Source organism: Filicampus tigris, chromosome 7 (assembly GCF_054856515.1).
Source record: "Filicampus tigris isolate MCC_2025a chromosome 7, RoL_Ftig_1.0, whole genome shotgun sequence".
Taxonomy (NCBI): domain Eukaryota; kingdom Metazoa; phylum Chordata; class Actinopteri; order Syngnathiformes; family Syngnathidae; genus Filicampus; species Filicampus tigris.
Genome location: NC_141223.1, coordinates 18550163 through 18574023, shown reverse-complemented (window position 1 = coordinate 18574023; position 23861 = coordinate 18550163). Strand labels below are relative to the sequence as shown.

The 23861-nt window shown below is 40.8% G+C and overlaps 1 protein-coding gene across 2 annotated transcripts in view; it reads right to left on the bottom strand.

The window, feature by feature from the left end:
• Positions 1 to 23861, bottom strand: part of ppp1r37 (protein phosphatase 1, regulatory subunit 37) — a 42568-nt gene that overhangs the window by 12915 nt on the left and 5792 nt on the right. For both annotated transcript variants that reach the window (XM_086036246.1, XM_086036245.1), the window contains exons 2-4: positions 8706 to 8803; positions 3531 to 3576; positions 2506 to 2606 (exon numbers count right to left, since the gene is read on the bottom strand). In XM_086036246.1, the coding sequence (XP_085892372.1) occupies positions 2506 to 2606; positions 3531 to 3576; positions 8706 to 8803 (245 nt within the window). The remainder of the gene's footprint in view (positions 1 to 2505; positions 2607 to 3530; positions 3577 to 8705; positions 8804 to 23861) is intronic.

The window sequence follows — 23861 nt, the reverse complement described above, 5'->3', positions numbered from 1 at the left end:
ATAGTCAAACAGTTTAAGGACAATGTTGGTCAACGTACAATTGCAAGGAATTTAGGGGTTTCATCATCTACAGTATGGTCCATAATGTCATGGAAACGTTCAGAGAATCTGGAGAAATCACTGCATATGTAAGAGGCAAGGCCGAAAACCAACATTGAATGCCTGTGACTTTCGATCCCCCAGGCGGCACTGCATAAAAAAAATGACACTAATGTGTAAAGGATACCAGCAAGTGGGCTCAGGAACACGTCAGAACACCATGTCAACAAATAGAGTTTGACGCTACATCCGTACGTGCAAAAGCCAAAGCAAAAGCCATTTATCAACAACACCCATAAACTTCGCCAGCTTCTCTGGGCCTGAGCTCTTCCCAGATGGACTGATGCAAAGAGGAAATGTGTTTTGTGGTCTGACGAGTCCAAATTTTAAATTGTTTTTGGAAATTGTGGACATCGTGTCCTCCTGGCCAAAGAGTAAAAGAACCGCCCATACTGTTATGGATTTGCAAACCACTGTATTCTGTTTTTATTTAATTTTTACACAACATCCTAACTTCAATTGAATCGGGGTTGTACATTCAGACTAGGTTTTCTGGCATGAAAACAGAAACATAGTGAAAATAAAACGAGAAAGTAATAGCTCGGGACCATTGTCTTGTAAATGTGTCTGCTGTAAGTCTTGAATGAAAATGTGAAGAGAGTGAGGTTCCCCTGGCCCGCAAAGTCAGCATGTCAGTACATGCCTTAAAAGCAAATGTGTTAGCTTCGGAAGGCTGGAGTAAGTTTGTTACGTGCCCCAATCTGATCACGCGGATGAAAATTGGAGCTGATTATGGAGTATTTTTCAGACGATTGTTATCGGGTTTATTTTTCTTTATTAGTAAAGGTCACAAAGCACAAAAAAAAATAGTCCAGAGGTATAAAGATATCGTCAAATTGAGCAGCAATAGCTTATCGTTTGTAATTGCATTAAGTGTAATTTATCATATATAAAATTATATATATATATATATATATTTTTTTTTAGACTTTGTTTATTGAAAACGTGACAAACAAATGTAAATTAAATGTAATTCAACATAACTAGGACGACTGAGAAATTGGATGCGCTCTCTATTCGTCAATGCTTTGCTTAGGTATCGGATCAGAATTCATCATTGGCAGATAATCAAAACCAAGAGATTCAGTGTCATGTGTATAAAATGTAAAAAAAAGGTGATAGGGTCATCCCGATTTATTGCTCTGCCATGTTATGAATATGCGGTTCTGGCTTTCTGTCATGCAATTTTACTTTAATCGGTTAAAATGGATGAGAATTGTTGTAATAAAGATTACTGTTGAAAAACACACTTTTAAAACAATATTTTCTGCTGTCTACAATACATATAAATGGTATAAATATCAATATGATCCGTAATTATTTAAATATTATTGATCAAGTATACAGTTGATGAAGAAATGTGCCATGATATCATTGGCAAAGGGCAGAAGAGGAATAAAAGCAAAGTCAATCAGACAAGCCTCTTCCGAGGCCTTGTGTATTTAGGAACCGAGCCGGGGAAAGCCGAATACGTCATCGCACCAATCATGAGAGAGAATGCTTGCTGCATTCTACGCGCAGCAACAATTTCTGACGCGCGTGCGGCATGTGTTGCGTGCGTGTCGCAGACGTCGGCACAGCACAAGGCGTCGGTCACGTGATGCAACGTGGCCATTGTCGCCCGCGCATACGCGGGAGTAATTAAGAGGCCTTTAGGGTCAAATTACATGTTTCCGACTCCCAGTGTGTGTTTACTGGGATAATATTGAGTCTACGTGTGTGTTTCTCTCCGGGGCGTCTGAAAGTGAGTCACATCCAATTCAAAAGCAGTCCACTCTGTCTGGTTTTAAAGGATGCCTTTTCAAAACGATCCATCGCCTATACATTCTCACATATCACTTGTGTCTCCCGTTCTCATCACACCATGTGAATCGGATGAACTCATCCCCTCCAATAGGTCCACTTGCTGGCCTGCCTTCCCCTTTCCTTTCAGCTTCGTATTTCAATTGCACTCATCCATCTCGGGCTGAGGTGATGTTGTGTGATGACTCATTCCCTTCCTGGGGCTTTTGGCCTACGTTGGGTGAAGAGGGGCATGTGCATCTGCTGCCTCCGCTGAAAACGACTGCTTTCTTTGGCCGTCTGCATTTCAGGATAAGAGTTGTGAGAGCAGCAGAACAAAACGGCAAGCAGTAATTGAAGCGAGCTTTCCATGCCAGTGCAAGCTCAGTCTGGCTGCGAGCACAACTTGTGCTTGCAACGGGAAATAAACCTCAAACTGCTTTACAGTATATTTTCTGTCTTGTGACAGGAAGTGCCCCTCAGGCCACAAGAGCGCCTGCCTCTTATCTGCCTGCAGCCCCAAGGGGGACATGGTATAATCAAAAATCCCATGACACACACTCAACTCCTTGCTCCCACCAGTCTTGAGTATTCAGAAATAAAATGACGGTAATTTCTTCTTACATCTTCATCTAAGTTGGTCTGCTCCAGGTCTATCACTTTAAACTGGACTCTCTTTAAAACCTCTTCCAGAGACTCGCATGCCTTGTAGTCCAACTTTTCACCTGTGCACAAACAAACAAGGCCAGTGTATTATGCTGTAGCAGAACAAAATCATGAAACAAAAAAGCCAAACTAGATATGGAGTTCAAACCACGACGTCAGCAAATCATGCAGAACAATAAGCTCATTGAACATCTAATTGATAAATTTTGTTGTTGTTTTTTTTGTGTTGTCACTAATTTATGAATGTGCTTATTACATGTCTACTTTGCTGCTGTTTACTCCGGTTTCCTCCCACATTCCAAAAACATGCATGGTAGGTTAATTGAACATTCTAAAATTGTGCCTAGGTATGATTGTAAGTGTGAATGTTTGTTTTTGTGTGACCAAAGACAGCTGGCATAGGCTCCAGCCCGCCCGTGACCCTCATGAGGATAAGCGGTTTGAATAATGGATGGATGGATGTTCAACAAAGCGATTGAAAGTACACCAGAAGCTGTGTATTCCTTGGCGACTTGTGGGGGGATTACAATAAATACTAACTAGCGGCGGTAGGGTATATTAAATCAGCCAAAATTGATACCATGTGTTGGTGATCATAGATGTGATCTTGCGTTGTGTTGGTTCAGTTTTGCAGTAGACATATTGTACTTTATCTTTCATCACACTAAGGTATTTCTATACGAAGCGATGTGTGTGTCTGCAGTACTATTAGTGTGTACAGAAAAATGATCCCCATGAAGCCCAGAGGCAGAAATTTAGCTTTGAATTTTTGGATTAATTGCTTCAGCCAATTAATGTATAGTCAAGAACACATCTTTAAACATTACATGCTATGGGAAAAATTGCTGAAAGTCAAGAAGTGCCACAGAATGGCTTGAGTTCAACTTTGGAGGTTTCGCTGTAGGCTACTGTGTAGGTTGTTGTCAATTATAAGCACATCATAAGATAAACTTGTGACAATGTACATCGTTCTTGATGCTTACCTTTTAGGTCCAAGCATTCATTTCGCTGGGTCAGGTTTTCAAGTTCCTGCAATAATAATAAAAACAACAGTGCAAGTGAGACAAAGCACTTTATGAAATCGCATGTTGCGTTGCAGATTTTGAAACATCTCCACACCAACTAGCCACTGAGAAACTTCCCCTTATGAGATCTAAGATAGACATTTGCTTGATAAATCTGGTGCTTTCCTGTTTTGTGTTTCTCTGTATGTGTGCATGTCGCTGGCTACATTTATGTAGACAAAATTCCTTTAATCCGATCAGAGTTTGGATTAAAACTATGATCGGATGCACTGTTTTCATGGACACTAAAAATATTGATCTGATTAGGATTTGCGTGTTCATGCATTACACTTTTGATCTGTATTTTGTAGGGACGTAACTATTACTCGAAAATCAATTTAAAATCGATTTGAAAAATCGAAAACTGGAGTTGATTAAATTCATCTAGAAAATGTCTTGAAACGTTTTTTCATTGCAGATGCATAGCACATTTTGAATGTGTAGATCAAATTATGCGCTTGCGCCAAGCATCACTGAGTATTGCGTTTGTGGATGGCTGCAGAACCACAATTGTGCACAGAGTTACAAGCATGGTAGCAATTTTTATAAGATCGAATCGAATCGAAAATCGGGAACTGAAAATCAAAAATATAATCGAAAATATTTTGACATGCGCAGATTGACCAAATATACCTAAACTAGTGGTAGAAGAAAAAGCTGTTACCAACTCCCGTGTCAACAAAACATTGCTGCGTCTATTTCTACTTCAAACCTTAGCGTTATTGCAAGTTAACACTTACTAATGGAGATGACAATGTACCAGTTCAGTAAATGTTAAATGGTAAATGGGCTGTCACTTGTATAGCGCTACCTTTTCTACCGTCGGTACTAAAAGCGCTTCACAGTGTACCTCATTTATCTATTGATGACGCAGCATCAGGAGCAACTGGGGGTTCACTATCTTGCTCAAGGATACTTCAACACAGTCACACAATGGCTGGGGATCGAACCTACAACCTCCGGGTTGAGAGAGGACCACTCTACCGCTGATCCATGCTGCCCCCAGTCTTGCGCCCGCAATGTCTTTCATTTGCGCTGTTTCTGCTAGCTTCCGGGATTAACAGAAACGCGCGGTAAACACTGTTTGTTCCGAAATTTCAGAATAAGTGTTTTCATGTGCACCAATCGGATTCACAATCAACACAAAACTATCTCTCTCGTTCGGAATAAAATCTTGATTGGAATGGGTTTGATCGGGTCAGAATATTCCGAATGGGGTGTTTACAAGAAGCATTTTATTCCCATCAGGCTTTTAATCTGAATAAATGTGTCCATGTCAACATAGCCACTGTGAATGTTACTGCTTCCGCTAGTTAGCAGTCAGTATGAACTCTGACAGATGAGGTTGTCAGGCAGCACATCGCACATCAAACAAAGCTGTATATTTTGCCTCTAGCCCTGGTCATACACTCGCCCACGCAAACATTGGGAGAGTTGTCCTCGAAACTATGTGCCAGCAAATAGTTGGCTCTCCATCCCGTTCAGCATGAACTCCACTACCTCTGCCCCCGTGCCACACTGCTGGTAATTATCTGAGCCCGGCTAGAAGTGCTAATGGCCCCCACCCTCTCCATGACTCAACAGGTCTTGATAAGCTTGCTCATTTGACATTACGAAACATATCCTATGACAAATGCATTAGGTTAAGGTTTGGTCAATTACATATTACAGGATCACCTAAATCAATAAATTAGTCTATCAAGATGCCTGTGTTGTCCGGGCAACATAAAGGCCAGCAGAGCGGAAGCGACAATCCCGCCATCCATTTCCTAGATTGCTTACCCACATTAGGGTGGCGGGTGAGCTGTATCCTATCCAAGCTGACTTTGGGCGAGCACACTCAGGACCAGTTAACAATCCCAAAGACATATTTATATGTCTTTTCACAGTCCAGCCATTCAATCCCAGGAGTTTATCTCTATATATTTTTTTCAAATGTTTCCAAACGTTAGGGTAAAAGAGGATCTGAAAATGTCTGGTACTGAATGAGTTAACATGTATGGTTTGCACATGTACTGTATATACTGTATAAATGATGCGTGTTCATGGAACATACTGGACCAAGACACTTCAGCCTTACGTTGCCAAGGAGGAAAAGTGTCATGTTAACCAGGAAATTAAACTTTTCTGAAGCCATAAAAAGTCACCAAGTGTGAGTAGACAATTTATTGTATAGGTTTTGGTATAAAGCAGCTAACTTCTTCTTCCAAGTGTATGAGTTAAGAATGGTAAGAATGTTAATGTTAAGAATGTCACAAAGCACTATGAAGAAGTGCACAAATCTATATAATGCGTCCGTCACACATCATCTATCCCTGCATTTTCTATATCACTTATCCAGGTCAGGGTCAAGGAGAGCCGAAGACTGTCCGAGCTGACCTCGTAAAAGGTAGAGTACTACCCTTCCTAGATGGGTCGCCAGTCAATCACAGGACACCTACAGACAACCATACTTATTATTTAGACCAGCAGTCCCAAACCACCACCATCATCTGTGGGCCATTTGATACTGGGCCACGTAGAGACTGAACAAATAATATTTTAACGATCATCGGAGTCAGAAGACGAGCCTATAGTTTCTAAGAAATAGAAAGCCACATTTACGAGACAACATTGACACTTATGCTTCAAATATGGGTTTATCTCCACAGGTGATCTCATTCACCAACCCTGCTCTGCCAAATATGTGGTGACAGGCTCACAAATGAAGCAATGAAGCCTTCATTTGGCCATTCTTAGTTCAAATGCTAATGAAAATGCTGCTCATACAGTTAACAAAGGTTCTATAAGGGTGGAAGTTCGACACTGCAACGATTAATTTATTATGTGAAAAGCTGTTTCTAAATATGACCAAACTGGAGCTTCCCAGGCGGCATTGCGTTCAACTTCAAAAGTTCCACTGTTTAGCATACAGACAGTATACTGCCCATAGAGAAAGCCATTTGTTCCTTTTGCATTCTTCGTAACAAGGTCCAAAGACTCTGGTGACATTTGCAGTGGCGAAGGCATCCACCATGCAGCTGCTAAACAGTCATCCTTATGAACGCCAGCGACACAAACAAAGGGCCTGAAATGCAAATAACCCATAGGGCCCCTGGCAATCTGTCGCATGTGTGACAAAGTCTTACTGAAGACTGCATTCAGCGAGAAAGAAGCGGGGCCTGAATGATGACTGAGCTCTGTCTTGCAAAAACCCTTTAAAAAAAAGGCAAACAGTTATGTCTGACTCTCTAGTTTACATGGCTGCTTACTGAAGCGATGACTCAGCATAAATTTAAAACAAAAAGATGTTGGGAGGAATGCCAAGTACAAATATGACTAATAACAAACAAGATGGGTATATAGTAAAAAACTGCGGTAAAACTGCATAGATGAACCCTCAGAATATGACAAGGAAGGCGGGAAGGAAAAAGGGAGGGGCTGGGGATATCGGCCGCTATACCGGGCCAGTGGAAATGTACCTAGACCATAAAATGAAGGCCTGGGCATCATCTTAGCAGTGTGATGTGTCTTTCCTCAAGAAGGTGTGACGTTAACTCTTGACTCACTCGGCGTGCAGAGATTCCTTTGTTGAGTCTCTCAAGCTACCGGTAACCTCTACAACTCCTTATTCAATGGGGGCCTTGTAACTGAGGCTAAAACTGCAGGAACAATTATTCAAACCCACAGTGATCATGTGTGCTAATTCACATACAAAGGCAATCCTCACCACACTGGATTTGACCTGAGGAACTGTTTCTACAGAGGGATTATGGGACACATGACTGCTGGCTCACTCGCAAGACAAGGCTGCAAAAGAAAAGCAGAGACTAGAAATGCTAGTGTTTCTGCTGGGGATATCAGTGCCTTATCCCAGGGGGGAAGAATAAATCACACCTGGAATTGTAGGCTTAATTCTTACAAGGAAATTAGTATCAGATTTTTCTGACCCTGATTGTAATTTACAACCCAAGATGACCACAGCCAGACCAGTAAATAGGTCGTTATGTCTTTCAATTGCCTTCCGAGTTCGAACAAAACAGTCTCAAAGCAAAACTTGTTGCAATGGTTTTGGGAAAGAGAGGGATTGGGTCAACTGTGTCCGGGTATGCGGTTCCCATGGCTGGTCGAGGCATCTGCACATGGACCGGATCTGTCAGAGCAAAGTCGTACTAACATCCACACGGGAAAGTAGCAGTAGCAGTTGCTAGCTTCAGGACAGCAGAGTCAGCAGGAACATAGACTGCAGTAAATTGCAGTTGGGTACATCAAATTACAGAGCAAAAAAAAGAAAACAAGGAGTTCACCCATCTGGGGGTGTGATTATATTTAAGGAGGCATGTGACATAATTCCTAGTCACTATTCAACTGTGTGGTTTTGATGTGTTTTATCTAGGGCTGTCCCGGCTAGTCGACATCACAGATGACGTAAATACGTCGGCCCGCACAACATACTGTCAACGAAGAGTGTGATGACATAAATACGTCGGAACGCACATACCGTCGAGTTTCGATGATGTAAATGCGTCAACACGTGCATACCGCCAGTTGTAAACAAGGTCGTACAGCAGAAAACAGCCCTCCCCCCAAAATAAAAGAGGTATGCACACCAGAAAAGCATCTCAAATCACACACAAAGCATCCTTAAAATGATTGTCCAGAACATGAGGCCCATTGCATTTGTGGAGGGTGTTCCTCATTTATTTATAAGTTATTTATTTTTTAGTTATACTTGGGCTGTTTAACATGAGCTCACACATTGTTTCACCGTAACACATGGACAGAGAACTACCTCATTCATGTTCACACGTCATGATGCTTGCCTAAAAGAGATGTGAGTTTTCATTCAATTTCAAATGTTTTTTTTTTTTTTACTTTAATAAAGAATTTTTAAAAAGTTCAGAAATGGTTTTGTAAATTAATAATCGTCAACCCTAAAACTTCTGGATTAGTTGAAAAAAAATTATTGTTAGACTAATCGACCAATCGGAAAAAATAGTCGATAGATGAATCGGGAGAAAAATAATCGTTTGGGACAGCCCTAGTTTTATCGTGACACAACAGTATATGTGTGTGAAATTTGGGAATGTATGGTGTTGTCAAAGGGTGCCTCACCTGAATCTGTTTGAGCACTTTGGGAATGGGTTTACAGTTGAGCTTCTGACAGGCCTGTTTATACGAAGACAGGATGTCGTCCACTGTCACATTCTGAGCTGGAAAAGCACAAAACAATAAAGTTTACATTGCAGTGTCAATGGTACTTTCCCATACACCAAATCTCTCTACCAAACACAGACACGCACGCACACACACACACATAGGATAGAATAATCTACAGTACAGTGGGCAGTAGACATAAATATGCCAAAAGACTGCGACAATTGCCTAAGTGCCTAACCTGTTAGCCGGTCTGCGTGTTGAGTCGTGTCAGCTTATTACGACATGAAGCGGTGTATGAGACTGAAGTTACATGTGTTTCGTGCGAAAAATTGATCCCTGCGAAGCCTCAAGGCAGAGATTTTACTTTGACTTTTTTGTCATTATTAAATGATCTGTTACAGTCCTACTTCTGAGCTTTATTATCTTCATAAAGTTTTGTAGCACTGTCTCTGAAACTCATAACTGTGCAGGTCAAGCAAAATGAGCACTGAGCACTAACTAATAACTTATTCAATGTCACAGTGTTTCATAAACTTCCTCCGGCGACTCAGTCTAAGCAAGTATAACAGTATTCTGATATTGCTCTGTTGAGGCATGAATGTTTGGACCGGAGTGGAGGCGTGCAGGGTGTGGGTGGAGACAAGAGTTTAAATGCATCATCACTTCAGAGATGTAGTCATGTTAAAGCTCTCTGGCTCATGCTGTCAAATCACCATGTTTCTTACACCTTCTATTTGTGCTAGTTCTGTGAACAAAGTTCTGATTGTGGCACAATCCCCCCCAAAACATTCAAATAAGCACCGGATGGAACGCAATTTAGAGAATTCTAAGACTATAAGACGTTTTGAGAATGTCGGCCATTGTTAAGGGACTTTCTGGTGGATGGAACCCTCTCTTGACTACAGAAGATCAGAAACTGGAAAACTGTATCAGAGTTTCCCCCGTTTAAGTCCTCAAAAAACAAAGTATTGTGTGTGCGGACCAGACACTACTGGAGGTGTACAGAGTACTAACTGGAGCCTCAGGGGGGACGGAGCCTTTTCTGTTGTCGGTCCATTCCTTGGGAATGACCTTCCGTGAAACGTTAGGGAAGCCTATGTGCATTTGTAAAACTCATCTTAAAACACATTTTTATTCTTTGGCTTTCGACTCAACTCAATGAGACTTGGCATTGTTGTTCTCTTGTTCATGGTGTCTGCTGTATTTATGTAGGTATTAAGATTAATCAATTAAATGATTATTTAATTAAATAATTAGTTAATTAATTGTTTATTAATTGGCTGTTATTAATGTACTCTTTTGACTAAGTTGTTGTATGATTGATTTTACTCCATGTAGAGAGCACTTTGTATACAGCAATGGTTGTTTTAAAGTGCTATATAAATAAAGTTGAGTTGAGAGTTCAGACTGTGGTTAGGGCAGACATGCCTGCTGTTTGTGTGTCAATTCAACTTTCAGTTGCATTCATTTTTTACATTAAAACATTTTCTTGTTTTGTGCCAAAAAATAAATGATCATTTGACTAATCATTATTTCAATTATTGCCAAAATAATCGTGATTAATAATTTTTTTTTATAATCGAGCAGCACTACCATCTATCACCCTACTCATTCTAAAGTTCAACCACTTACAGCTGCAACATGTAACCACAAAGCCTAGGAGGCCGAGAACAAACAATTAAAGCTGCAGTCAATGATAAATGGGGCAGCGAACTCGGGAGTACACAGTTCACAAGTTTTATCAAAAACACACACAAGATTAAAATGAAGTCTGCTGGAAGAGATGTAGTGTCATTCAAAACAAGAAGAAGAGGACATGCCTCCAGAGTAATGCAGGACCACATTTGGCCAATTTAATATTCGTTGTTCCTACAGAACAGAGAAGACAATTGCTAAAATGACCCTAGAAACTTTACTTTATGTCAAAACACCCGATTTCCTGTCTTTTCTGGCTTGGGTTATTGATACTATTTTTGTATGTCCTATCATGATTGAGAAATTTCATGTTTTGGTGGTTGAATTAATAAAATAAAATTGGGGTGGGCGATATGACGATATTAGATCGTTAAGTGGTTTAACGTGTTCACGATCTCTAAAGTCGAACGATTGTTTGATCGTCTACATGGCATATTCTAAACAGTTTAGCTCTGATGGCGGCGCAAAGCCGCCGACGCGTATACGCCACCAACCAATCACAGCACGCACAGTGCACCGTACGTGACACTCCCCGCCTCCCTGTTTGTTAGTATAGCGGGAAGCTATAGTGGAAAGTCACCACGAAGCAGAGTTGGTCCCGAAAAGAAACTCCACATCCACAGTGTCGATTTGGTTTGGCTTTTCCTCGGAAGAGAAAGCGCAAACCAGTTGTTTGCAAAGTTTGCAGAGACTCGGTTCGGATCTCAGCGCCGACAGCCAAAGCAAACCGAGATCAGACACATATTAGCCAGAGGGAGCCGCTAGCTCCGAGCTAACGCAACCCACGGCAACACAGTCATTTAACAAGCGCACTCCATATGAAAAAGCATGCAAGCAGTGTAAAGAAGTAGCCGAGGCAGTGACTTATTACCTTGCTGAAGGCAGTTTAAAATTAGAGGCGGACCGGCCTATAGACGGATACTATTTCACGCCCCAGAAAAAAAAGGCGAATGACGGCCGATGGAAGGGTACCCACGCTGCAGCCAGATGACGAATAACGGACACTCAATTTTTAGTAGTGCCCAGCTCTGTGAATATCTAGCCGATGTCTCGCTCTCACCAGCATGAAGAGCTATGAAAATAGGCTGTTTATTTAACACATGTATTCTGTGTGTATATTATGTTACTACAGATAGTTCACCAGTGATGATTTAAATATGAATGATTTTACATCCAAGTGAGTATGCAATTCTTTAGAATTACAAGAAAACAATTGCACTTATATTTTGATTTTTCAAATGGCAAGGTATCGGCATCGGCCGATACTGTAGCGAGGTAGCGGAATCGGTATCTGAGGCCAAAAAGAGATATCAGAACAACACTACTTTTAATTGTGAGTACCCCACTCAATTTAGAAATCAATAATTCTAATTTCATACAGCATACAAACAAAGGTTGCACTACATTTGCTCACACTATTTTAAGTGTGCAGCTTTGCAAGCGTGAATGGTACAGGGTGTCCCTTCCAGCGAACATTAAGTCCTTGGAACAGAGTTATTCCGCCGAGTTGAGGTGGCGCAAACACTTGCGTGTGCAAACACTTCCAGAAGGAAGGTGGGGTTTAGCGGCTGGTGGTCTCTTGCTTACCACACACACAGCATTTCCACACACAACGCATTGATTTCAGAAGAGTAACGGCTTGACAGGGAAAGAGAACTCATTTGTGTTCAAACCTTATGAAGGGTCAGGTACTGCGACACCTTTGGTTGCGCCAAGTAGCAAAAAGATAGTAGAGCTTAGTCGGTCAAATACTTTGTAATAACCAGGTAGAGCATAAGCCTGGCAAGATCATTAAATTAAAATGCAAGCTATGCTATTTCTCTGACTTTTGTTTTTCATCACTTCCTCCTGTGCTGCTGGTACATGCCGAGAGGGAGTGGTGACTGTGAGGTGGGGGAAATGTCTGCTCCAAACATCTTTGAAAATCATGCTCGGAGGAAGCAGAGAGGTAACCACAAACGCAAAGGTATTTTTTCACATCGTGTAATAGGTCAAGATGCTGACAGTGGCACCCAAAACAAACTACAATCCCAGTTGAACCCATTAAGGCCTAAAGCGCCTGGATCAACAGCTCCCCAAAACCTAAGGTCGTCTTTGGAATTACCCTTGAAAACCTGGAGTTTTCCCAGAAATTCAACACCTACAAAATAATGAATATCTCAGCCCCTGTAGTAGACAGAAACATAATTCCAAAATAATTTGAGATCTTAGACGTGTGGCTTTCACACAGACCCGAGTTTATTCATCTTTTAAGTTTCAATCGAAGAGGTAAAAATAAAGTGTCAGTGCAAGAGAAGCATTACTTTAAAAAAATAATTTAAAAAATCGAGTGGTAATTAGCATCCTCTTTTCTGTCATTGCAACATATGACGTAATGGACCGATCAGAGCAGCAACAATTCCTGATGGGTGCGTGGCATGTGTTGCAGACCTGTCGCCAACAGCACAATGCGTCGGTCACGTGAATCAATGCGGCAGTTGTCGCTCTCGCCATTGCGGGAGTAGAAAGAAGCCTAAAAAGAAGCCTTGCACCGAGTAGGCTGAAATGAAATTTGGCCGCTTCGCGAGCACGTCACACGCATGAGGGCCGATTAGTGGGCGAGACTAAAATCTAGTTCCGGCCATGCTTAGTCCAGCCCTTTTTTTAAATTTGTCAGCCCCCACCCCCCACCCCAAAAATGGGCATCCGGCCGGGCCGGAGGGTTCGACCGGTCTTGCCCAGGGACGGACTGCCTAGCTTTGACCATATATCACGTTCGACTAGTTCTACTGGTTCAAAGTCCACAATCGCGTCGTCTAAATCACTGCTGTTATTCATTTCAGAGCTCCCGCGATCGACGGTGTCCGCCATTACTGCTCGAAAAAATTACGGATACCCTCCGACGATTCACGACACCATCACATGTCTATTCTGATGCATTTCATTGGTTAGGAGACCGAGAATTAAATAATAAATAGAAAATGACGTATACGCTCTCCCGGCTTTAAAGTTAGAATGACGCAACAGGGCTCCCGGCTCCAGTGGTAGAAACGCGGTTATGCGCTCCCGTCCTTAATGGGTTAAGAGGCTTAGACTCAGGACACCTGAGGCCTGAAGAGAAATCTGCTGTAAGGAAGGCAGCATCGATTGATTTTTTCCCCATTCACAGGCTGCCTGATTCAGCAAGGTGACCTTTTTTTTTTTAAGTCTCTAAATTGTACTTAACACGGGCACACTTGCCATCGCAGGTTTTGTTTGGAGCTTGAGGTGTTTAAAGAGGAAGCTATTAAAGCGAAGTCCTAGCAGTGTTGCATAGTTGCATGCGAGCTACAGTAGAACTGCCAGTCAGTCGGACTGCTGTTTTGGGATGAACAAAAACTCTTAGCAACGAGGGAACGCCACCTGCCATAAATTATAAATCAATTACTACAACCGAGTAGCTGGTAGTGCTGGTGCAGGCACTTCTCTGCTGTATAGCAAATCTCATCCAATCACCAAAATGAGATTTACCTGCACTTAAATATTGCGTTTGAATTTCAATATCATCGACATACTTGAAGATTTCGAAAGTGTTTGTAGAGTACTTAGACCTTTGCACTTTTAAAAAGGTAAAAGGTATGTTAAAAGCCTTTATATATATCATAATAGGTCATGGTTACAGTGCCAACCATCTGATAACCACTCAAGGATGTGATCCTATAGGTCTGGGTCACCTCTGGAAATCAGCAAGATTATTGACGTTAAAAAAAAAAGTATTAGCCTTTTCAATAATGACAATAAAATATGCTGTCACACACACCGGTGTTAATTTCAATCAAGACAACCTGATGGGAAGTGGTCCTGCAATTTATGAACACAATGTACTGTACCTTCATTTAATTTATTTACGAGCATGTGTGTCAGTACCAGACTCCCTAATGTTCCAGTTTCATTGGGACTGTTTGGTGCATTTAAGATTGTCATTATCAACATGGGATGCATGTGTTGTAAAAATTTCTTGATTAGAGAATATATTACAGTCAAGCCACTGTAAAAAGCTCCCCGCACAACGGACGTCTACACGTCTGGACTAACATACAAAGCAAGAGGATGGCAGGAGAGTGCATCTTACTGCCGAACCTACAAACCATTGACCTTGATTATATCTAACCAGCCACTAAACAAACACCTGGTTATGCAGCAGGTAAAAAACAATTAGCAAACAATCCTCTTGAACGATCAGCTCTTTGTAATGAAAAGAATTAGATATACACAAGTCAGTAACCAGTAAACCATTTATCGTTCAATGGAAGAGATTGCAAACGGAGCAATACCAGATACCGGAACGTAACCAGCTTATGATAATCCACTGTGTCACAGATACAAACTCACTGGCTACAACATTAAGCCACATTTCCACCGGGTGGTACGCTTCAATTCAGCTTGACACAGTAACCAGGGGTGCATATGGAATTTTGGTGTGATTCTCAAATGAGGACCAGAGGTTGCTGATTAGTACTCATCTTTTTTACCGACCCACCGACATCATGTAACTTCATGGCATATGGCACATGTGGGTAAAGTAAAATGTTACATCCGGCCACTCCACAGTCTCATACAGGCCCTTGGAGTCTTTATGAAGTCAAAATAAAATGTAAAGTATGCACTGCTTTTATTCTGATGTGCACACGAGTCAGCAGTGCAAGCAAATAAGAGCAGCGATTTCGGTGTTGCCAATTTAGAGATATTGTCACTGTATGTAGTTATTTTTCCGACCATTGATTTTATGTCAATGTGTTAATATGTCATTTTAATGTGACTGATTTGAATGTCTTTCACCAGTTTTTATTTTCATTTTTATTTCAGAATTACAACTACTCATGCCATAGCTACACAAGTGGCAGTTTATAAGAACAATACAATGCACTGCTTTATATAAATAGATTCACATTGAACACATTTGAAGTTAGCATGTTGGTTTGGTCCGCGACAACCGTTGCAGTTTTTCACGTCCCCTTCAAAAAATGAATTGTCCACCCCTGACTTGGAGTAGGAGACCGGCCGATAAGATGATTTAGTGCAGTTCTCGAGGGCAGCGGTGTGGTCCCCAATCTAGGGGGCATTATAATATAGACCTGCGGATAAACACGAAGGAGGCAGTCACAACTGCAATAATATTGCTATTTTTTTTTTGCAGAGGATAAATAATATAATAAGCAGACTTTCCCAAGGCAAAGTTGTGTTTGTTTTACATTCATAAAGTACAATTCTCTTCTTTTTATGTTAAGTTTGATGGTTAAATTTAACATTGAGTGGCAACAAACAGCTTGGTCTCTGTTTCTTAAGAATTTTTTCACAATTTGAAGTTTGCGCTGTCATCATCTAGCTATCGCATCTCAAATTCTTGCTCATAAGTCAGAGCAAAAAACGAAAAATTAGTCATGTGACGGCTTGTATCTTTAAAAGCTTTAAGTTGGGTCACTAGTAAGTGTAGGTACCACTGTATGTTTATTATTATGGTTGTACGTTGCCTTCTTGATCCAGCCCAATGAGCCCAGCAAAAATATTAGAACAAGCTTTCCATATTAACCCATTAAAGCCTGAAGCCCCTCGTGAGACATTACTGTAAAACCTACAGTCGTCTTTGGAGTCACCCATGAAAACCTGACATTTTGGCCACCTACAAAATAATATCTCAGCCCCTGTAGCAGAGAGAAACCTAATTCCAAAAGAATTTGAGAGCTTAGACATGTGACTTTCACACAGACCCGAGTTTATTAATCTTTACTGTTTCAATCGAAGATGCAAGTGAAGCACTATTTTTAATTTTAAAAAATTGAGCGGTAATTACCATGCTGTATTCTCCTACAAAGACGTTAAAATCGTCATTGTCTACGACCATACATTTTAACCATACATCACGTTTGAATGGTTTCACGGCTTTAAAATCCACGAGCGTGTCGTCGATATCACTACCGCGACTTATAGCGGAGCTCCCGCGACTAACTGTGCCGCCATTACTCCTCGAAAAAATTCTGGATATCCTCCGACAACTCATGACACCATCACATGTATATTCTGATGCATTTCATTGGACCGAGAAGTGGATTAAAAAAAGAAAATGACATATACGCTCTACTGGCTTTAAAGGGTGCAACACGCAACGGCACTCCCATCTTTAGTGTTAGAAACGCAGTTCTGTGCTCCCGTCCTTAATGGGTTAAGCAAGTTCTACACCACTAGCATCTGAAATTGACTTTCAGTAAACCTCTTTCTGTCCATCAAAACCGAGTAATATCTATGACTTTTTTGACAAGGTGCCTGGTGAGTGTATGAGTCATTTGTGTTACTGTTGAAAGATGCTGCTATAAACAAACACTTTTTTGTGTGTGAAGACCTACCTGACATTTTTGTGTGTACGGGGAAACCTGAGCCGTTGGCAAACACTGTTGTTAGGCCAATCAGCCTTAAAAGGTCACTGAACATTTAACTCAAGCGTTGACATCAAATGTAGGAACATATCACAGGAAAGGGATATATTTCCCACGCAAATCAGACAGGGACCGATAACTTTACTTAGCAAGAGCAACCATTTGTGATGCAACGTTCAATTTTAGCAGCTTAAAGTGAAAATTGCCTTGAAGCGCCGACTGACATCACCTCCCGCTCAACATGCCCGTGCCAGTATTCAAAATAGATGCCCCACTCCCAGTCTGCAGCACCGCTCCCGGGACACCAGAGCACCGTCATTCACACTTGACAGCTGGCAGGTTCGAACGAGGTGGAGCCGAAGGAGCAGGACTGTGGCTCTGGTGCGTGGAGCTCAAACTCGCCTCGACAAAACTCTGATGAAAGAGAATTGTAAGAATGGAAATAGGAGCACGTTCCAAAAAGAGCGTGACTAAAAAGCCAGCATAATATATAAGGATACTACTGAGAACTCGAATCAATGCAAAATAGATTATTTGTACAAGGCTTAATAACTGCCACTTGCAACTCAGAATTCTATCGATTGTGTGGAATAGTTTGCTGATTAATCGTGTCTTAAACCCAATGAGGCTAAATGGAGCGTTGATCGAGTTTGCAGTCGAAACAAGAACAATGTGACATCATCCGCGCAGACCTGCACTATGGCAACGCCTTGAGCCATCAACATTATGTGTGAAAACTGGAGATCAGAACAGCAAATACTCAGTTTCAGTTAAAAGAAAAAAAACATGTTTGAAAATAACAATTGTTCCTTTTCCTCATAGTTAATCAAGGAAGTTTAGCCAAATGCTTATCGTAATTTACTGTAGTCAAATTAATGAATTAACAAATAACACTCAAGACTTGACTTTTATTCCACAATAATACCACTCCCAACCCTGCAAAATATACAAAACATTTGACATTAACAGTCCTCCAAATACAAAACCACATCTCACCCACGACTGGTGAGTGGGACCAGATGGTACGATGAAGGGTAAAAGGGTTCTATTTTTAAATGAAGAGGGTCTTTAATGTGCAACGCGTGCACGCGTGGAGTGTTAAAATAATATTTGGCGGCGCAAAGAGCAAGTCCACGAGTGGGAGAGCAAGGAATTCCTGTTTGACAAGCGAGCAGAAAGGCCTACACAGACATGAGTATGGTACAAGAAATCACTGCTAGACACAACCCTTTTGGGAATTTGTTTCCAGGGGAAACGTATTGAAGGATGACTCTGAATTGCTTACTTTGATCACACAAACCAATGGAGCACTCAAAGTTTATATCTTTGCACAATGAAAGCACATTGTTTAACCTATTAAAGCCTGAAGCCCCTCGTGAGACATCTCTAAGGTCGTCTTTGGAGTCACCCTTGAAAACCTGACATTTTCGCCACCTACAAAATAATTAATATCTTAGCCCATGTAGCAGATAGCAACATATTTCCAAAATAATTTGAGAGCTTAGACATGTGGCTTTCACATAGGCCCGAGTTTATTCATCTTTACTGTATCAATCGAAGATGCAAGTGAAGCATTATTTTGAATTTTTAAAAATCGAGTGCTAATTACCATGCTGTATTCTCTTACAAAGACGTTGAAATTGTCACCGCCTACGAACATATATCTTAACCATACATCACGTTTGGATGGTTTCACGGCTTTAAAATCCTTGAGCGGCATCAGTGTTTTTCAAACTTTTTTGAGTCAAGGCACATTTATTTAATTGAAAAAAAATATCACTGCCGTGACATATCAGAGCTCGCGCGATCGACTGTTCCGCCATGCATTTCATTGGCTAAGAGACCGAGAATTGGATTAAAAAAAGAAAATGATGTATACGCTCTCCCGGTTTTAAAGGGAGAAACACACAACAGCGCTCCCAGCTTTAGTGGTAGAAACGTGGTTATGCGCTCCCATTCTTAATGGGTTAATGGTGGTTGGTGACAATAAAATTGTGCTATTTCTGTGCTTGCCGTGAATGAGCTGAACAAACAGGAACAGTGTCTCACTAAGTCCAACCAGGACCTATAATATGACTCTGGTAACTACTAACCCGGGGCCAAGTAGGTCTGAAGACACAACGAGGATCTGACCGTAGGCCACAGCATTGCATTGTTTCATATTGACGTAAACACTATTAATAGTATAGCTCTCACTGAAGTATACTAGTAATCATGCTGGGAAATGGTATCCAACTTAATGACTTAGCAAATGAGCCCCTTGTGGTTCAGCAATACTTGTGGTGACACATTCCTCTGATAAGCAAATGACAACACACACCTGCAATGTGTGTGCTTTTATAAAGAACGTGATTCACTGATATAGTAGTACTGAATTTGCCAGCCACCGAGCGAGAAGTGAGGTATTGCAGTTTGTTCCAACGTACAGTATTGCAGGCCTTAACGCGGAAGTTAACCCATACATATAAAATATGTTCCCAGCAGGCCCACTAGTTGAAACACGGCATTCTGATTAATTTTGCGTTTGTGGAATATAAGTTAAGCAGCTAAATGCAGTCGTTTTTAGCCATCTGCGGGGGCGGCCATTTTGTCTTCTGACGACTGAAAATGACATCACAACTGCTCACCACGACCAATCACGGCTGACCTGTTTTCTGAATATGAGCCATGATTGGTTGTGGTGAGCAGTTGTGATGTCATTTTCAGTCGACAGAAGACAAAATGGCCGCCCCCACAGATGGCTAAAAAGGAGTGGATTAACACTTATTCCACAAACGCAATATTTATCAGAATGCCCTGTTTCAACTAGTGCGCTTGCATAGAACAGATTCTTGAAAAAAAAAAATGTTTGCGTTGACTTCCGCTTTAAGGCTGGTCAGATTTTCTGGTCAAAACATTTAATACATGATTGCTATATCAAACTGTTGTATTGTGGAACTCAGCGCACCTCACTTACACCTTATTTAAATCACAAACTGTGCATTTTTCTATGTTTTCCTTTGACTTTTGCAATGGTTTTTTTAATCTGAAAGACAGATGGTATCAAGACCTGATGTTACCGGTGTAAAATTCCTTTTTCTCCAATGTTAGAAAGTGCTTCACTGTAGAGATACTAGTAGATAATTGCCAGTAGTAAGTTGGGACTCAAACTTAGGTACCCTCTGTATGAGACAATATGTATAAGTATTTTAGGTTTTATGATTCACTTTGCAATGACGCTGTTTGTGTGCAGGGTTCGACATGAATGGCAGCCCGATGTCCTGGGGCCATTGCGCTGCTACGCTGGGCCACTAACTACCTTCAGACTGCGAGCTCCCAATGTGTTGGTGGTACAAATTTCAAAGTCCCGTTGTTCTCTTTATACACAAAACACAAATTGAAAATATGACGAACCGTGGCCCAAAAACGTTATTTGTACCATCCCACCCCGAGTAATCATGTAGATGACATAGCACAAGTGTCGCTTCTGTTCATTAACTTTTAGATCTGTCTGTGTAGATTTGCAGTCACTCAGGTCATGGTAATCCCCATAGGTTGAATCGAGGCAACTGAGCTCCTCTTGTTTGTTGAACACACTTGACCATTAATCCAAAAATCTTCTTCATTACTAAAGTGTATATGTGAGAGTCACAAAAGTCATGTAGAGACCACACCTAGAAGAAGCCTTTGGATTAATGACCAAACATATTCAACAAACAAGTAAAGACCAGTTGCCTCAAGTCAACATTTGCAGATTTTTAGGATTTGGGGATTTGAGTGGGTGTGGAAAAGCGATGAGTAAATCCGAATTTTCTGACTCAAATCAGAACGGATCTTTGGATATTGTTGTGCGTATGTCAGTCTTGAATGTAAGACATACATGCAGAGTGCACATGTACTGTGTGTAGCAGGCAGTAGTAAGCAGCCGAAGCTCGTTGCTAAATTTGCTATTGCTAGCTGTGGCTACGTCTCGCCTCAATCCGCTGACTACCCTGCTGACATAAGCAGCCCTTCGAAGCTTTTTGGGACTTCGCCACCGTTCAATCAGAAACACCCAAAAAATATCTGATGCTCAGTTTTGCTATTCTTTGTGTTGCGTTTCTTTGGCTCTAAATAAAAACGGCTATGCTTGTATAGTATAGCTTGAAGGGGTACTCATCATGCATTGAGGTTTTGTTTTGTTTTTTTAATTAAAATGAATTTTTTTTTCAAATAATTCATAATTACAGGTTTGTTGTTGTTAGTTTATATTTATAGTTTAGCTTATAGTAGTATTTCTTATTTACATTCACTCACCTCATTATTACTTTTTATTACCTCTTAGATTTAATTTCACACCACAGGTTTTTTATGTATAATGATTATATATTATGATTCATATCCCTATGTTGTTATCCTGTTTGCCACCTGCTGACAGTGGTGCAGCATAACGTTGAAGTGAAAGCTTTTTGCACACCAAATCAATCGATATTTGATGTACGAATTACGTGAAGTATAGTGCACATGGCAAATGACAACACGATAGTAGAAAAAGTGACACGATAGATTACGTATCGTCTTCGCAATACATATCGTCATATCGCCCAGCTCTACTCCCAATATAGCTAAAATGAATCTTGTCCGAGGCAACAAGGATGGATTTACAGGCACGATGGATTCAGTTGCAAAATCCAACCTGAACCGAGGGATTGTAGCTAAAGTAAGCCAATTTAAAAAGAAAAACTTTTCTGGCAGTAAAAGTGGCTATCACAACGTGCCATTGTATTGCCCGGTTCAAAAGATAATTAGTGAAATAAGTGAAAGTCACGCTTTGTTGAGTGCTCTGGGTACGGCATGGTGTAGATAAAGTGCTATATAAGAGGACTCAACTAACCTTTTACCATTTTGATCAAACTGAATTTTTAATTTGTTGAATTAAGATTTTTTTTTTCCCAGAAAAGCACAATGAATGACCTATTCAAGTCCATTTGGAAGTCAGCCATTAACTGATGTCAACAAATAGCGACTCGGGATTCAGGGTATGATTCCAAGCTCTAAATACAATGAACTGGATAGGGCTCGCAAGGGGGCGCCTGTTTTGACAAGCTTGTTTAAATGAAGGACTAGGATCTGGATCTTCTGTGACTGGCGAGGTGCATTTAGGGCTGCAGCTATCGAATAATTTGGTATTCGGATACCCAACTGAAGATTCGGGTATTCAGATGAAAATAAAAATATATATTTTTATGCTTGGTTAAACATACAGAAGACAAAAAACTAATTTACACTTAATAAGTGGCCAACTGGTTTTCATTTTTAGATATCATTTTGTACTTCAATTCAAACTGTGTATAGCAGCACACTATTTTCTTCTCTGGAAACTGAGAATTTGGATAAATGTCTCCCCTTAAAGTGACATCAGACCCACAGTAGCGATTTTGTCGGCTCAAACAACACGCTTGAGTAAGCCTGTTTTATTAAAATGTGATTAATAGGAACGGCAACAGCGTCAGGCTGTCAGCATCATTTAGACCCATTAACTTGAGTGCTGCTACTGTGACTTGTGCTGGCAACAGTCGCCATACAATACAATGTCAGTGTAATTAAGCCATTTTTTTTGCGCCCTTATTTAGCGATTGTACATTATTTCAGGACAACGTTGTGTTGTTGTCGTGGGTAGCAACAGTTTGGGACGGCAAAACAAACAAAACAGTCTGTAAGACGGGTCCAGTCAGTCATTACGCCGCGACACGCTTCCAGGAACATCTTCAAAATAAAAGTCGACTAAGGCATTGATGTCAATATATTATTTGGTAAGATAAGGTTTAGTTTGAAGTTGGGCTTATTACTGCGTTGGCGGCATGCTACTGACATGTACTATAGCATGAACAATTGTTGGTGCGGCTAACTTGACTTCTTCCTGACAGTGTACACATAAATAAGTGGATGCCTCAAGTATTTTTACTCGAGAACCCGTTTCAGCACAAGATACATTCGCGTTTTACATTGTACGGTTTGACAAGAAGAGTTTAGAAGTTTACGTGAGTAGTAATTTAGCTGCCGACTGGCTAGCTTTCATATACATTAGCTCATTTTTGCTAACTGTAATACGGTTAAAATGTTTATTAAAACATTGCCTATGCAGTTTGAATTCGGAAAGATTGACAATTTCAAATTTAATTGATACTAAGGGGAAATTTCGTTTTTAGTCAACCAGCGGATCAAATTGTGGCTGATCATCGAGGTAATGCTGTGCAGGAATGTGTTTATGTGATGGAATTTCTGTCCATTTCTTTGAAGTTGTGGAAGATGATATTTCACCACCAAGCTACTACTTTGCAGAAAATTGGAGCCTCACAAGTTGAAGGGCCCTGCCAATACAAGAGCCCCAACGGCGAAATGGAAACATGAGCCTAGCAGTCTGATCATTGTTCTTTCTAGCTCTAGGTTAAGGCAGCAAGTCATGATACCTCCTATTCATTCATTCGCCACAGCAATGGAGAGTTGCACTTCTAGAGTTGCCTGAACATTTACAATAGCCATTTATTCAGCTCTGTTCTGAGCTCCTGGCATTTTGATCTCAGGCCCAATTCAGTTGTTTTATTTTTTTTAGAGAAGAAAGAAAAACGATAGAACTTGGTTCGGAATATCGAGTCCTCACACCATGCAATGCTCACATGAATAAGAACAGAGAAGCTTTTCCTGTTCCCTCTCTATTGTTTTTGTCAAGCTTCCTCAAAAGGTGTGTAATTTTAGTTTCATTTTTAAAACTGATGAAATCAAACACACTTGAGAGAATTACACATTGCTTATTTAACCAAACACCACAAAACTTTGGCTGATCCAAATCAGCAATCTTAATGCTACCACACAATGCAAAACGATGGGCTAACAATAGGGATGTAACCATTTACCGAAAATGGATATAAAATCGATACAAATGCTTAAAATATGCATCAATGTAAAAATATAAAAGAATCGATTCGCAACGCCGTGCTAACTAGCCACTCTCTCATCATGCCCAAATGCAACGCACATGCGCAGTAGTGGTAATCCGGGTCATCCGTGA